Here is a 15606-nt window from a genome sequence, read left to right as displayed (position 1 = left end):
CATGGCGGTTATGGGGGGCTATGGGGCTATATAGGGTGCCATGGGGGTTATGGGGGGCTATGGGGCTATATGGGGGGCCATAGGGGTTATGGGGGGCTATGGGGCTATATAGGGTGCCATGGGGGTTATGGGGGGCTATGGGGCTATATGGGGGGCCATAGGGGTTATGGGGGGCTATGGGGCTATATAGGGGGCCATGGGGGTTATGGGGGGCTATGGGGCTATATAGGGGGCCATGGGGGTTATGGGGGGCTATGGGGCTATATAGGGGGCCATGGGGGTTATGGGGGGTTGGGGGCGGGGCCAAACCCGGAGGCGGGGCCTGGGGGGGTTCAGGATTTTATTTGGCCACGTTCGCCCCTCCCCCCGCGCTGTGACGTCATCGCCCGGGGGGCGGGGCCGCTCCCCCTCCAGTGTCTGCACAGCCCCTCCCCCAGCGGAGACGGGGCTTCCGGTTTGCCCGCCCCGAGGGGGCGGGGCTTCCTGCCGTAGATGGAATCCGCGCCCTGGCGGGGGCGGGGCTTCCTGTAATGCCCTTTGAACGGACCAATGGGGCGCCGCAGTGGGCGGGGCTCCCTCGCCGCGCGCTCTCCGTCCCGCCCCGCGGTGGGCGGGGCTTGCTGCGTGGCGGCCGCTCATTGGTCGGTGAAGGGGTCCCGGGGGCGGGGCCGGGGCTCGCCCGGGGGCGGGTCCCGCCGGGGGCCGCTCACGAAGCTCCAGGGGTCGATGCGGGGCCGCAGGGGGGAGGGGCGGGGCCGCGCCCGGGGCGGGGCCAGAGGCGAGGGGGGGCGGGGCAGCGCCGGGCCTGGGGGAGGGGCAGGGTCAGAACTGCCCCATAGAGCCCAGAACTGCCCCACAGAGCCCAGAACTGCCCCACGGAGCCCCAGAACTGCCCCACAGAGCCCAGAACTGCCCCACAGAGCCCAGAACTGCCCCACGGAGCCCCAGAACTGCCCCACAGAGCCCAGAACTGCCCCACGGAGCCCCAGAACTGCCCCACAGAGCCCAGAACTGCCCCACGGAGCCCCAGAACTGCCCTACAGAGCCCAGAACTGCCCCATAGAGCCCCAGAACTGCCCCACAGAGCCCAGAACTGCCCCATAGAGCCCCAGAACTGCCCCACAGAGCCCAGAACTGCCCCATAGAGCACCAGAACTGCCCCACGGAGCCCCAGAACTGCCCCATGGAGCCCAGAACTGCCCCATAGAGCCCCAGAACTGCCCCACGGAGCCCAGAACTGCCCCATAGAGCCCCAGAACTGCCCCATGGAGCTCAGAACTGCCCCACGGAGCCCAGAACTGCCCCACAGAGCTCAGAACTGCCCCATAGAGCCCAGAACTGCCCCACAGAGCCCCAGAACTGCCCCACGGAGCCAGAACTGCCCCACGGAGCCCAGAACTGCCCCATGGAGCCCAGAACTGCCCCACGGAGCCCCAGAACTGCCCCACAGAGCTCAGAACTGCCCCATAGAGCCCCAGAACTGCCCCACAGAGCCCCAGAACTGCCCCACGGAGCCCAGAACTGCCCCATAAAGCCCAGAACTGCCCCATAAAGCCCAGATCTGCCCCTTAGAGCCCCAGAACTGCCCCACGGAGCCCAGAACTGCCCCACAGAGCCCAGAATTGCCCCACGGAGCCCAGAACTGCCCCATGGAGCCCAGAACTGCCCCACGGAGCCCAGAACTGCCCCATGGAGCCCCAGAACTGCCCCACAGCCCCCCTGAACTGCCCCATGGATCCCTGGACCTGCCCCACAGCGCTCTCAAGACCCCCCATCAGTGCCCCATCGGCACTGCCCAGCGCCCTACAGCCCCCCCATGGCTGCCCCACAGACCCCGTATCTGCCCCAAAGACTCAGTAACTGCCCCCAAATACCCCATGGCTGCTCCAGCCACCCCCATACCCACCCCACAGCGCCCTCCCCGGCCCCCCAAGTCCTTCAGGAGCTCCCCATAGAGGCCCCTGCGGGTGCCCCATAACCACCCCCTTACCCCATGGGGGGGGCCCAGCGCCAGGGCTCAGCTCCCGGGCTCTGTGGGCACCCAGCGGCGGCGGCGGCAGCTCCGGGGTCCCGGGGGTCCCGGGGGTCCGCGGGGTCCCGGGGGTCCGGGGGGTCCGGGCTCCCCCTGGCTCAGGGCTCCCGGGGCTCCAGTTCCAGTTCAGCTCCAGGGGCCGGGGGGTCCGGGCTCGGCCCCGCTCGGGGGCGCCGGGGCTCTGGGCTGGGCTCAGCTCCGGGCTCCCGGGGGTCCGGGGGGTCCCGGGCGCGCTCGGTTCCGGGGACGCCGGGGTCCGCGCCCGCCCCAGCTCGGGGGTGCCGGGGCCGCGGCGGGGCCAGCGCGGGGACAGGCGCAGGAGGCCCGGGGACGGGGGGGGGCTGCGGGGGGGCTCGGGGGGGGCGAGCTCCCGGCCCAGCCCCAGGGACGCCAGCAGGGCCGAGCCCCGCAGCAGCGCCCGGCGCAGCAGCCGCGGGGTCCCCCCCCCCCGCTCCCCGCGCCCCTCCTCGGGCTCGGCTTCGCCTGCGGGACACGGGGGGGGGGGGGTGTCAATGGGGATGGGACCCCACAAACCCCCGCCCCCCCCCCCAAAGACCCCCCCCCCGGGACTCACCATTGGGGGACGCGTCCCCGGGGCTCAGCTCCTCCGTGTCCTGGGACCAAGCGGGGTCGTCCGGGCGCAGCCTCCGCCTGGGGGGGATCGGGGGGTCCGGGGGGGGTCCCAGGGATGGGGGGGGGGGCAGGAACCCCCCGGGACCCCCCCCCCCACAATGAGCCCCCCCCCCCCCCCCCAATGGGACCCACCTGCCATTGGGGGCGCTGCCCCGAGCCCCGAGCCCCCGCGGCGCCGCCTCCTCCTCCTCCTCCGGCTCCACTAGGGGGCAGAGACGGGGCGTGACGTCACCCCGGCGGGCGGTGACATCAGCGCCCGCCGGGGTGACGTCACGGCCCGGCCGCCAATCGCAGCGCGGGGAACCCGCGAGTCGCAAGGGTTGGAAGGGAGCTCCGGAGCTCATCAAGAGCAGGGTGACCTCGAGTCCATCACACAGGAACTTGTCCAGCCGGGCCTTGAATATCTCCAGTGTCGGAGACTCCACAACCCCCCTGGGCACCCTGTCCCAGTGCTCTGTCACTCTCACAGTAGAGAAGTTCTTCCTGATGTTCACATGGAACCTCTGATGCTCCAGTTTACACCCATTACCCCTTGTCCTGTCACTGGACATCACTGAGAAAAGCCCAGCTCCATCACCCTGACACTCACCCTTTACGTGTTTGTAACCATTGATGAGGTCACCCCTCAGTCTCCTCTTCTCCAAGCCAAAGAGCCCCAGCTCCCTCAGCCTCTCCTCATAAGGGAGATGCTCCACTCCCTTCGTCATCTTTGTGGCTCTGCGCTGGACTCTTTCAAGCCATTCCTGTCCCTCTTGAACTGAGGGGCCCAGAACTGGACACAAGATTCCCGATGCGGCCTCACCAAGGCAGAGGAGAGGGGGAGGAGAACCTCTCTTGACCTACTGACCACAGCCTTTCCAATGCAGCCTAGGGTGCCATTGGCCTTCTTGGCCACAAGGGCACATTGCTGGCTCATGGCCATCCCCCAGGTGCCTTTCCCCTTCACTACTGTCCAGCAGGTCAACCCCAACCTGTACTGGTACCTGGGGTTGTTCCTCCCCACATGCAGGACTCTACCCTTGCCCTTGTTGAATGTCATCAAGTCTCTCCCCGCCCAACTCTCCAGCCTGTCCAGGTCCCGCTGGATGGCAGCACAGCCTTCTGCTGTGTCAGCCACTCCTCCCAGCTTAGTGTCAGCAGCGAACTTGCTGAGGGTACATTCAGTTCCCTCAGCCAGGGCGTGGATGAAAACATTCAACAGCACTGGTCCCAGCACCGACCCCTGGGGGACTCCACCAGTCCCAGACCTCCAGCTCCATTCTGCCCCATTGACCACAACTCTCTGCCTTCTTCCTTTCAACCACTCCTTGAGCCACCTCGCTCCCTGACCACAACCCGCGCAGCTGTGACGTCACGCGATGACATCACCGCCCGGCGCGAGCCCTGATTGGCCGCTCCCGCCCCACCCGATGACGTCACTCACGCTGGATGGCGCGCAGGCGGGGGAAGGGCGGGGACCCCCCCCCAGGCCCCTCCTGGGGGTCGCGGCTTCGGGGGTCCCCCCCCGGCGCTGCCTGAACCGTCAGGCGGTGCTTGAAGTCTATGGGGGGGGCAAAGCGGGGCTCAGAGGGACCCCAACGCCCCCCCCCAAAACCCCCAGACCCCAACTGCTCCCCAAAGGCCCCCAAAACCCCCCCCCAAAGCCCATGGGCCCCTAAGACCCCAGCGCCCCAAGGCCCGGGCACCCCAAAGCCACTTTGCCCCCCTCAATCTCCCCATAGCCCCCACAAAGCCCCTGCACCCCCACAGCCCCTGCATCCCCATAGCCCCCCACAGCCCCTGCACCCCTATAGCCCCCCCAAAGCCCCTGCACCCCCACAGCCCCTGCATCCCCATAGACCCCATAGGCGCTCAAAGCCCCTACACCCCCATAGCCCCCCATGGCCCCTGCATCCCCATAGCCCCCCATAGACCTCCAAAGCCCCTGCACCTCCATAGGCCCTGCATCCCCATAGGCCCCCTTAGCACCCCAAAGCCCCTGCACCCCTATAGCCCCCCATAGGCCCTCAAAGCCCCTACACCCCCATAGCCCCCCATAGCCCCTGCACCCCCAAAGCCCCTGCACCCCTATAGCCCCTGCACTCCCATTGCCCCCCAAAGCCCCTGCACCCCCATAGCCCCCCATGGCCCCTGCATCCCCATAGCCCCCCATGGCCCCTGCACCCCCATAGCCCCCCATGGCCCCTGCACCCCCATAGCCCCCCATGGCCCCTGCATCCCCATAGCCCCCCATGGCCCCTGCACGCCCATAGCCCCCCATGGCCCCTGCATCCCCATAGCCCCCCAAAGCCCCTGCACGCCCATAGCCCCCCATGGCCCCTGCATCCCCATAGCCCCCCAAAGCCCCTGCACCCCCATAGCCCCCCATGGCCCCTGCACCCCCATAGCCCCCCATGGCCCCTGCATCCCCATAGCCCCCCAAAGCCCCTGCACGCCCATAGCCCCCCATGGCCTCTGCATCCCCATAGCCCCCCAAAGCCCCTGCACCCCCATAGCCCCCCATAGCCCCTGCACCCCCATAGCCCCCCAAAGCCTCTACACCCCCATAGCCCCCAAAGCCCCTGCACCCCATAGCCCCCCATGGCCCCTGCATCCCCATAGCCCCCCATGGCCCCTGCACCCCCATAGCCCCCATGGCCCCTGCATCCCCATAGCCCCCCATGGCCCCTGCATCCCCATAGCCCCCCAAAGCCCCTGCACGCCCATAGCCCCCCATGGCCCCTGCATCCCCATTAGCCCCCCATGGCCTCTGCATCCCCATAGCCCCCCAAAGCCCCTGCACCCCCATAGCCCCCCAAAGCCCCTGCACCCCATAGCCCCCCATGGCCCCTGCACCCACATAGCCCCCCAAAGCCCCTGCACCCCCATAGCCCCCCATGGCCCCTGCACCCCCATAGCCCCCCAAAGCCCCTGCACCCCCATAGCCCCCCATGGCCCCTGCACCCCCATAGCCCCCCATGGCCCCTGCACCCCCATAGCCCCCCATAGCCCCTGCACCCCCATAGCCCCCCAAAGCCCCTGCACCCCCATAACCCCCCATAGCCCCTGCACCCCCATAGCCCCCCATGGCCCCTGCACCCCCATAGCCCCCCAAAGCCCCTGCACCCCCATAGCCACCCATAGCCCCTGCACCCCCATAGCCCCCCATGGCCCCTGCACCCCCATAGCCCCCCAAAGCCCCTGCACCCCCATAGCCCCTCATGGCCCCTGCATCCCCATAGCCCCCCATAGCCCCTGCACCCCCATAGCCCCCCATGGCCCCTGCACCCCCATAGCCCCCCAAAGCCCCTGCACCCCCATAGCCCCCCATGGCCCCTGCACCCCCATAGCCCCCCAAAGCCCCTGCACCACCATAGCCCCCCATAGCCCCTGCACCCCCATAGCCCCCCATGGCCCCTGCACCCCCATAGCCCCCCAAAGCCCCTACACCCCCATAGCCCCCCATGGCCCCTGCACCCCCATAGCCCCCCAAAGCCCCTGCACCCCCATAGCCCCCCATAGCCCCTACACCCCCATAGCCCCCCATAGCCCCTGCACCCCCATAGCCCCCCAAAGCCCCCGCACCCCCATAGCCCCCCATAGCCCCCCATGGCCCCATAGCCCCACAGCCCCTTACCCTGGGGCATGCCGATGTGGTCCGCGGGCCGCCGGGGCCGCCGGAATTGGGGTCTCCGTCTCTTGGCAGCGGGGGGGGCACGGGGGGGGGCCCCTCAGCATGAGGCTGAGCTCCCGCTCCAGCACCTCCAGCTCCCGGCGGGCGACCTCGGCCTCGCGCTGCCGCAGCAGCTCCGCCTGACAGCGCTGGGCACGAGAGGCGCGAGCCACGGCCTCCTCCCGGCTGCGCAGCTCCTGCACGGGGTAGGGGTATGGGATATGGGGTATGGGATATGGGGTATGGGGTATGGGGTATGGGGTATGGGGTATGGGATATGGGATATGGGATATGGGGAATGGGGTATGGGGTATGGGATATGGGATATGGGATATGGGGTATGGGGTATGGGGTATGGGATATGGGGTATGGGGTATGGGGTATGGGATATGGGATATGGGATATGGGGAATGGGGTATGGGGTATGGGATATGGGATATGGGGTATGGGGTATGGGGTATGGGATATGGGTATGGGGTATGGGGTATGGGGTATGGGATATGGGATATGGGGTATGGGGTATGGGGTATGGGGTATGGGATATGGGGTATGGGATATGGGATATGGGGTATGGGGTATGGGATATGGGGTATGGGGTATGGGATATGGGGTATGGGATATGGGGTATGGGGTATGGGATATGGGATATGGGATATGGGGTATGGGGTATGGGGTATGGGGTATGGGATATGGGATATGGGATATGGGGTATGGGGTATGGGATATGGGATATGGGATATGGGGTATGGGGTATGGGATATGGGGTATGGGGTATGGGATATGGGATATGGGATATGGGGTATGGGGTATGGGATATGGGGTATGGGATATGGGGTATGGGGTATGGGATATGGGATATGGGATATGGGGTATGGGGTATGGGATATGGGGTATGGGGTATGGGGTATGGGATATGGGGTATGGGGTATGGGGTATGGGATATGGGGTATGGGGTATGGGGTATGGGATATGGGATATGGGATATGGGATATGGGATATGGGATATGGGATATGGGGTATGGGGTATGGGATATGGGGTATGGGGTATGGGATATGGGATATGGGATATGGGGTATGGGATATGGGGTATGGGATATGGGTATGGGGTATGGGGTATGGGGTATGGGATATGGGGTATGGGGTATGGGGTATGGGGTATGGGATATGGGATATGGGATATGGGGTATGGGATATGGGGTATGGGGTATGGGGTATGGGATATGGGGTATGGGGTATGGGGTATGGGGTATGGGGTATGGGATATGGGATATGGGGTATGGGGTATGGGATATGGGGTATGGGGTATGGGATATGGGATATGGGATATGGGATATGGGATATGGGATATGGGGTATGGGATATGGGGTATGGGATATGGGGTATGGGATATGGGGTATGGGGTATGGGGTATGGGATATGGGATATGGGATATGGGGTATGGGGTATGGGGTATGGGATATGGGATATGGGATATGGGATATGGGGTATGGGGTATGGGGTATGGGATATGGGGTATGGGATATGGGGTATGGGATATGGGATATGGGATATGGGGTATGGGGTATGGGGTATGGGATATGGGATATGGGATATGGGGTATGGGATATGGGGTATGGGATATGGGGTATGGGATATGGGGTATGGGATATGGGATATGGATATGGGATATGGGATATGGGATATGGGATATGGGGTATGGGATATGGGATATGGGATATGGGATATGGGATATGGGGTATGGGGTATGGGATATGGGATATGGGATATGGGATATGGGATATGGGATATGGGGTATGGGATATGGGGTATGGGATATGGGGTATGGGGTATGGGGTATGGGATATGGGATATGGGATATGGGATATGGGGTATGGGGTATGGGGTATGGATATGGGATATGGGATATGGGGTATGGGGTATGGGGGTATGGGATATGGGTATGGGATATGGGGTTATGGGATATGGGATATGGGATATGGGATATGGGGTATGGGGTATGGGGTATGGGATATGGGATATGGGATATGGGGTATGGGATATGGGGTATGGGATATGGGGTATGGGATATGGGGTATGGGTTATGGGATCATGGGATATGGGATCAGGGGTATGGGATATGGGATATGGGATATGGGATATGGGATATGGGGTATGGGGTATGGGATATGGATATGGGATATGGGATATGGGATATGGGGTATGGGGTATGGGATATGGGGTATGGGGTATGGGATATGGGATATGGGATATGGGGTCATGGGGTATGGGGATATGGGATATGGGGTATGGGATATGGGGTATGGGGATATGGGGTATGGGGTATGGGATATGGGGTATGGGATATGGGATATGGGGTATGGGGTATGGGGTATGGGATATGGGGTATGGGGTATGGGATATGGGATATGGGATATGGGGTATGGGGTATGGGATATGGGATATGGGGTATGGGGTATGGGATATGGGGTATGGGGTATGGGATATGGGATATGGGGTATGGGGTATGGATATGGGGGTATGGGGTATGGGGTATGGGGTATGGGGTATGGGATATGGGGTATGGGGTATGGGATATGGGGTATGGGGTATGGGGTATGGGGTATGGGTATGGGGTATGGGGTATGGGGTATGGGATATGGGGTATGGGGTATGGGGTATGGGGTATGGGGTATGGGATATGGGATATGGGGTATGGGGTATGGGGTATGGGGTATGGGATATGGGATATGGGGTATGGGGTATGGGGTATGGGGTATGGGGTATGGGATATGGGGTATGGGGTATGGGATATGGGGTATGGGGTATGGGGTATGGGGTATGGGGTATGGGATATGGGATATGGGATATGGGATATGGGGTATGGGGTATGGGATATGGGATATGGGGTATGGATATGGGATATGGGGTATGGGATATGGGATATGGGGTATGGGTATGGGGTATGGGATATGGGATATGGGATATGGGTATGGGATATGGGGTATGGGATATGGGATATGGGGTATGGGGTATGGGGTATGGGATATGGGATATGGGGTATGGGATATGGGATATGGGATATGGGGTATGGATATGGGATATGGGGTATGGGGTATGGGATATGGGGTATGGGGTATGGGATATGGGGTATGGGATATGGGGTATGGGGTATGGGGTATGGGGTATGGGTATGGGATATGGGTATGGGATATGGGGTATGGGATATGGGGTATGGGGTATGGGATATGGGGTATGGGGTAGTGGGATATGGGGTATGGGGTATGGGATATGGGGTATGGGGTATGGGGTATGGGATATGGGGTATGGGGTATGGGATATGGGGTATGGGATATGGGATATGGGTATGGGGTATGGGGTATGGGATATGGGATATGGGATATGGGGTATGGGATATGGGATATGGGATATGGGATATGGGGTATGGGATATGGGTATGGGATGGTATGGGGTATGGGGTATGGGGTATGGGGTATGGGATATGAGATATGGATATGGGATATGGGATATGGGGTATGGGGTATGGGATATGGGATATGGGGTATGGGATATGGGATATGGGATATGGGGTATGGATATGGGGTATGGGGTATGGATATGGGGTATGGGGTATGGGGTATGGGGTATGGGATATGGGGTATGGGATATGGATATGGGATATGGGATATGGGGTATGGGATATGGGATATGGGATATGGGATATGGGATATGGGTATGGGATATGGGATATGGGATATGGGGTATGGGATATGGGATATGGGATATGGATATGGGATATGGGGTATGGGGACTATGGGGTATGGGATATGGGGTATGGATCTGGGATATGGGGTACTGGGATATGGGGTACTGGGTATGGGGTATGGGGTATGGGGTATGGGATATGGGTATGGGATATGGGTATGGGGTATGGGATATGGAATATGGGCATGGGATATGGGGTATGGGGTATGGGATATGGGGTATGGGGTATGGGGTATGGGTATGGGGTATGGGATATGGGATATGGGATATGGGGTATGGGATATGGGATATGGGATATGGGATATGGGGTATGGGGTATGGGATATGGTGATATGGGGTATGGATATGGGTATGGGATATGGGGTATGGGTATGGGATATGGATATGGGGTATGGGTATGGGATATGGGATATGGGTATGGGATATGGGATATGGGATATGGGATATGGGGTATGGGTATGGGTATGGGGTATGGATATGGGGTATGGGGTATGGATATGGGGTCTGGATATGGGTATGGGATATGGGATATGGGGTATGGGGTATGGGGTATGGGATATGGGTATGGGATATGGGTATGGGATATGGGTATGGGGTATGGGGTATGGGATGTGGGTATGGGATATGGGATATGGGGTATGGGGTATGGGGTATGGGGTATGGGATATGGGGTATGGGTATGGGATATGGGGTATGGGATATGGGTATGGGATATGGGATATGGGGTATGGGATATGGGGTATGGGATATGGGATATGGGATATGGGGTATGGGATATGGGGTATGGGATATGGGATATGGGTATGGGATATGGGGTATGGGATATGGGGTATGGGATATGGGGTAAGGGGTATGGGATATGGGTATGGGATATGGATATGGGATATGGGGTATGGGATATGGGGTATGGGACAGGGACACAGGCCATGGACATGGGCCATGGAAATCGGGCATGGACACAGGAGGCCATGGGGACATGAGGGCCATCGGGGGCACATGGGGACACGGGGTCACGCGAGGACCACCACCAGCGCTGGGGCAGGGCCAGGCCCCTGCTGGGGGCTTTGGGGGACACTTGGGGGTCCCAGCAGGGTCTTGGGGTGTCCTCAGGGGTCCCATGAGGGGCCCGGGGGGGATCCCAAGGGGGACCCAGCTCCCGGGGTGGGGGGGGAGGGTCCCGTCACCTTCTCCCTGGCGCGCAGCTCCCCGAAGAGCCCCTGGATCTCCCGGCGCCAGCTCTCCTGCAGCGAGTGGAAGGACTCGGGGGGGCCCAAGCCCCCCGGCTGCAGCGCGCCCCGACGAGAGCCGCCGCAAGATGGAGCCAAAGCCGGGCCGCCGGTGCGGGTCCTGCTCCCAGCACGCTGCGGGGGGGGGGGGGGGCGGTGTCAGAGCCACAGCCCCCCCCACAGCACCCAGGGGTGCACCAGGGACCCCAAACCCATCCATCCACGCACCCCAACCCCATCACCCCCCCCCCGTAACTCAGTGCCCCCCATGCACCCCGGTACCCCCCATCGAGCCCAGCACCCCAAATCCCCCCCAGCACGAACCTGCCATGAGCTGGGCGAGGGGCTGGGGGCACGTGGAGGGGATGGGCAGCGTGAGCTTGTTCACGGCCACCCCATAGGCCACGGCCAGGGCGTCGATGCCGCGGTACGGGACCTCCCCGGTGAGCAGCTCCCACAGCAGCACCCCATAGCTGCGGGGCTGCCGTGAGTGCCCCAGAACCGCCCCGTGACGGGCACCCAGGCACTTGGGGGCCCCATAGCCCCCACCCATGGACCCTGCCATCCCCAGCCCTGCCCCTCCCACAACGCCCCCATCCCATGGTGCCCCCCCATCCCCCCCCATCCCATGGGGCACCCATCCCCCCCATCACCCCCATCCCCCTCCATCCCATGGTGCACCCCATGCCCCCCATCCCATGGTGCACCCCATCCCCCCCATCCCGCCATCCATGGTGCACCCCATGCCCCCATCCCATGGTGCCCCCCATCCCCCCCATCACCCCCATCCCATGGTGCCCCCCATCCCCCCCATCACCCCCATCCCATGGTGCCCCCCATCCCCCCCATTCCATGGTGCCCCCCATCCCCCCCCCATCCCATGGTGCCCCCCATCCCCCCCATCCCCCCCATCCCATGGTGCCCCCCATCCCCCCCATTCCATGGTGCACCCCATGCCCCATCCCCCCCCATCCCCCCCATCCCATGGTGCCCCCCATCCCCCCCCATCCCATGGTGCCCCCATCCCCCCATCCCCCCCATCCCATGGTGCCCCCCATCCCCCCCATCCCCCCCATCCCATGGTGCCCCCCATCCCCCCCATCCCCCCCATCCCATGGTGCCCCCCATCCCCCCCATTCCATGGTGCACCCCATGCCCCCCATCCCCCCCATCCCATGGTGCCCCCCATCCCCCCCATTCCATGGTGCACCCCATGCCCCCATCCCCCCCCATCCCCCCCATCCCATGGTGCCCCCCATCCCCCCCATCCCCCCCATCCCATGGTGCCCCCCCATCCCCCCCATTCCATGGTGCACCCCAGGCCCCCATCCCCCCCATACCCCCCATCCCACGGTGCCCCCCATCCCCCCCATCCCCCCCCCATCCCACGGTGCCCCCCATCCCCCCCATCCCACGGTGCCCCCCATCCCCCCCATCCCACGGTGCCCCCCATCCCCCCCCATCCCACGGTGCCCCCCATGCCCCCATCCCCCCCCCGGGCTCCCCGTCCCCGCAGCACCTCCAGACGTCGCTGCCCTTGGAGAACGTGGATGCCCGGATGACCTCGGGCGCCATCCAGGGGTAGGTCCCGGCCGCGCTCATCTTGGTCGTGCGCTGCCACTCGCGGGCCAGCCCCAGGTCCGTGATCTTCAGCGTCTTCCCGCTCACATCGTCCCCGTCCAGCGGCTGCGCCAGGAGCACTGCGGGACCGGCACCGGCAGCGGCACCGGCAGCGGCACCGGCAGCGGCACGGGGCGGTCACAGCCCTGCCAGCCCCGCGGGCGGCCCCCATCACCACCCCATGGCGCAGGAGCCAGCGGTGCCCCCTGACCCCCAGCACCCATGGGTACCCATTGCCCCATGGGTGCCCCAGCACCCTCAGCACCCAGCGATGCCCCTTTATCCCATTGCCCCCATGGGTGCCCCATCACCCTCAGCACCCAGCGATGCCCCTTTATCCCATTGCCCCCATGGGTGCCCCATCACCCTCAGCACCCAGCGATGCCCCTTTACCCCATTGCCCCCATGGGTGCCCAGCACCCCCAGCACCCAGCGATGCCCCTTTACCCCATTGCCCCCATGGGTGCCCCAGCACCCCCAGCGATGCCCCTTTATCCCATTGCCCCCATGGGTGCCCCATCACCCTCAGCACCCAGCGATGCCCCATTACCCCAATGGGTACCCCATTACCTCAAGCACCCATGGGTACCCATTACCCCATGGGTGCCCCAGCACCCCCAGCACCCAGCGATGCCCCTTTACCCCATTGCCCCCATGGGTGCCCTGTCATCCCCAGCACCCAGTGATGCCCCTTTACCCCGCTGCCTCCATGGGTGCCCCATCACCCTCACAGGTGCCGCATTACCTCAAGCACCCATGGGTACCCATTACCCCCAGGAGTGCCCCATTACTCCAAGCACCCATGGGTGCCCCATCACCCCGTTACCTCCATGGATAGCCATTACCCCATCACCCCCATGTGTCCTCATCACCCCCTGAGTACCCGTTGCCCCATCACCCCAACACCCCCATGCATCCCCATCACCCCCATGGCTCCCAATCACCCCCATGGGTCCCCATCACCCCATTACCCCCATTGCCCCAATCACCCCCATGGGTCCCCATCACCCCATTACCCCCATTGCCCCAATCACCCCCATGGGTACCCATCACCCCCCATCTCCCCATTACCCCCATTGGTACCTATTGCCCCCATCACGCCCATGGGTCCTCATCACCCCCATCACCCCAATGGGTACCCATCATCCCTATGGGTCCCATCACCCCATCACCCCCATGGGTCCTCATCAGCCCCCATCTCCCATCACCCCCATTGTCCCCATCACCCCCTTATCCCCATCACCCCCCAGGTCCCCATCACCCCCATTGGTACCCATCACCCCATTATCCCCATCACCCCCACAGGTCCCCATCACCCCCACAGGTCCCCATCACCCATTATCCCCATTGCCCCCATCACCTCCATTGGTACCCATCTCCCCATCACCCCACAGGTCCCCATCACCCCCATTGGTACCCATCACCCCATTAACCCCATCAACCCCAGGGGTCCCCATCACCCCATCATCCCCATTGCCCCCATCACCCCAATGGGTCCCCATCACCCCCATTGGCCCCCATCACCCCCTTATCCCCATCACCCCCCCCCGCCTCTCACCGTTGCTGGACTTGAGGTCTCGGTGCAGGAGGGGCACGGGGGTGCCGGCGTGCAGGTACCGCATCCCGCGCGCCACCTGCCGGGCCCAGTCGAGCAGCACGGCCGGGGGCACCCTGCGGCCGGCGAGGGCTCGGGACAGGGGCCCCCCGGCCGCGAACTCCATGACGAGGCAGAGGTGGGGGGGGTCGAGGCACACGGCCCGCAGCGCCACCACGTTCGGGTGCCGCAGCCGCGCGTACAAGCGCGCCTCCCGCCGCAGGCTCGCGGCCCCCGCCGCGCCCGCGTCCCCCCGCGCCGCCTTCACCGCCACCACCTCCCCGCGCCACGTCCCGCGGAACACGCGCCCGAAGCCGCCCGCCCCGATCAGCTCCTCCAAGCGCAGCTCCGCGAACGCCGCCCGGGCCGGCTCCGCGCACGGCGGCAGCGGCGGCGACGGCGAACGGGAGCCCGGAGGGGACGGCGATGGGGAACGGGACGCGGAGCGGGAGCCGTCCGGGGCGGGGGGGGACGGGGGAGAAGGGGAGCGGGAGCCCCCCGGAGGGGAAGGGGATGGCGGTGCCCAGGCCCAATCCATGCGGTGCTGCCTCCCCCCGCCCCTTCCCGCTCCTAAAGGAGGTCCTGTGGGTGCCCAAGGGGTTCTGTGGGTGCCTCCTATAGGAGCCTAAGGAGGTCCTGTGGGTGCCCAAGGGGTTCTATGGGTGCCTCCTATAGGAGCCTAAGGAGGTCCTGTGGGTGCCCAAGGGGTTCTATGGGTGCCTCCTATAGGAGCCTAAGGAGGTCCTGTGGGTGCCCAAGGGGTTCTGTGGGTGCCTCCTATAGGAGCCTAAAGGAGGTCCTGTGGGTGCCCAAGGGGTTCTATGGGTGCCTCCTATAGGAGCCTAAGGAGGTCCTGTGGGTGCCCAAGGGGTTCTATGGGTGCCTCCTATAGGAGTCTAAGGAGGTCCTGTGGGTGCCCAAGGGGTTCTGTGGGTGCCTCCTATAGGAGCCTAAGGAGGTCCTGTGGGTGCCCAAGGGGTTCTGTGGGTGCCTCCTATAGGAGCCTAAGGAGGTCCTGTGGGTGCCCAAGGGGTTCTATGGGTGCCTCCTATAGGAGCCTAAGGAGGTCCTGTGGGTGCCCAAGGGGTTCTGTGGGTGCCTCCTATAG

At 63.8% G+C, this 15606-nt stretch overlaps 1 protein-coding gene across 1 annotated transcript; it reads right to left on the bottom strand.

Annotated features, from left to right (window-relative positions):
* Positions 1–334: 334 nt before the first annotated feature.
* Positions 335–15300, bottom strand: LOC308232749 (mitogen-activated protein kinase kinase kinase 11-like). Its single transcript, XM_080639980.1, is given in 11 exon segments — positions 335–805; positions 1991–2515; positions 2607–2683; positions 2798–2867; positions 4089–4205; positions 6282–6289; positions 6292–6514; positions 11243–11419; positions 11609–11757; positions 12804–12984; positions 14463–15300. Coding segments are annotated over 11 exon segments (2271 nt in total). The 5' UTR covers positions 15037–15300; the 3' UTR covers positions 335–635.
* Between the last annotated feature and the right edge of the window lie 306 nt (positions 15301–15606).

Source organism: Psittacula echo, assembly GCF_963264785.1.
Source record: "Psittacula echo genome assembly, contig: SCAFFOLD_149, whole genome shotgun sequence".
NCBI classification, from domain to species: domain Eukaryota; kingdom Metazoa; phylum Chordata; class Aves; order Psittaciformes; family Psittacidae; genus Psittacula; species Psittacula echo.
This window is presented reverse-complemented; position numbering and strand designations above follow the sequence as displayed.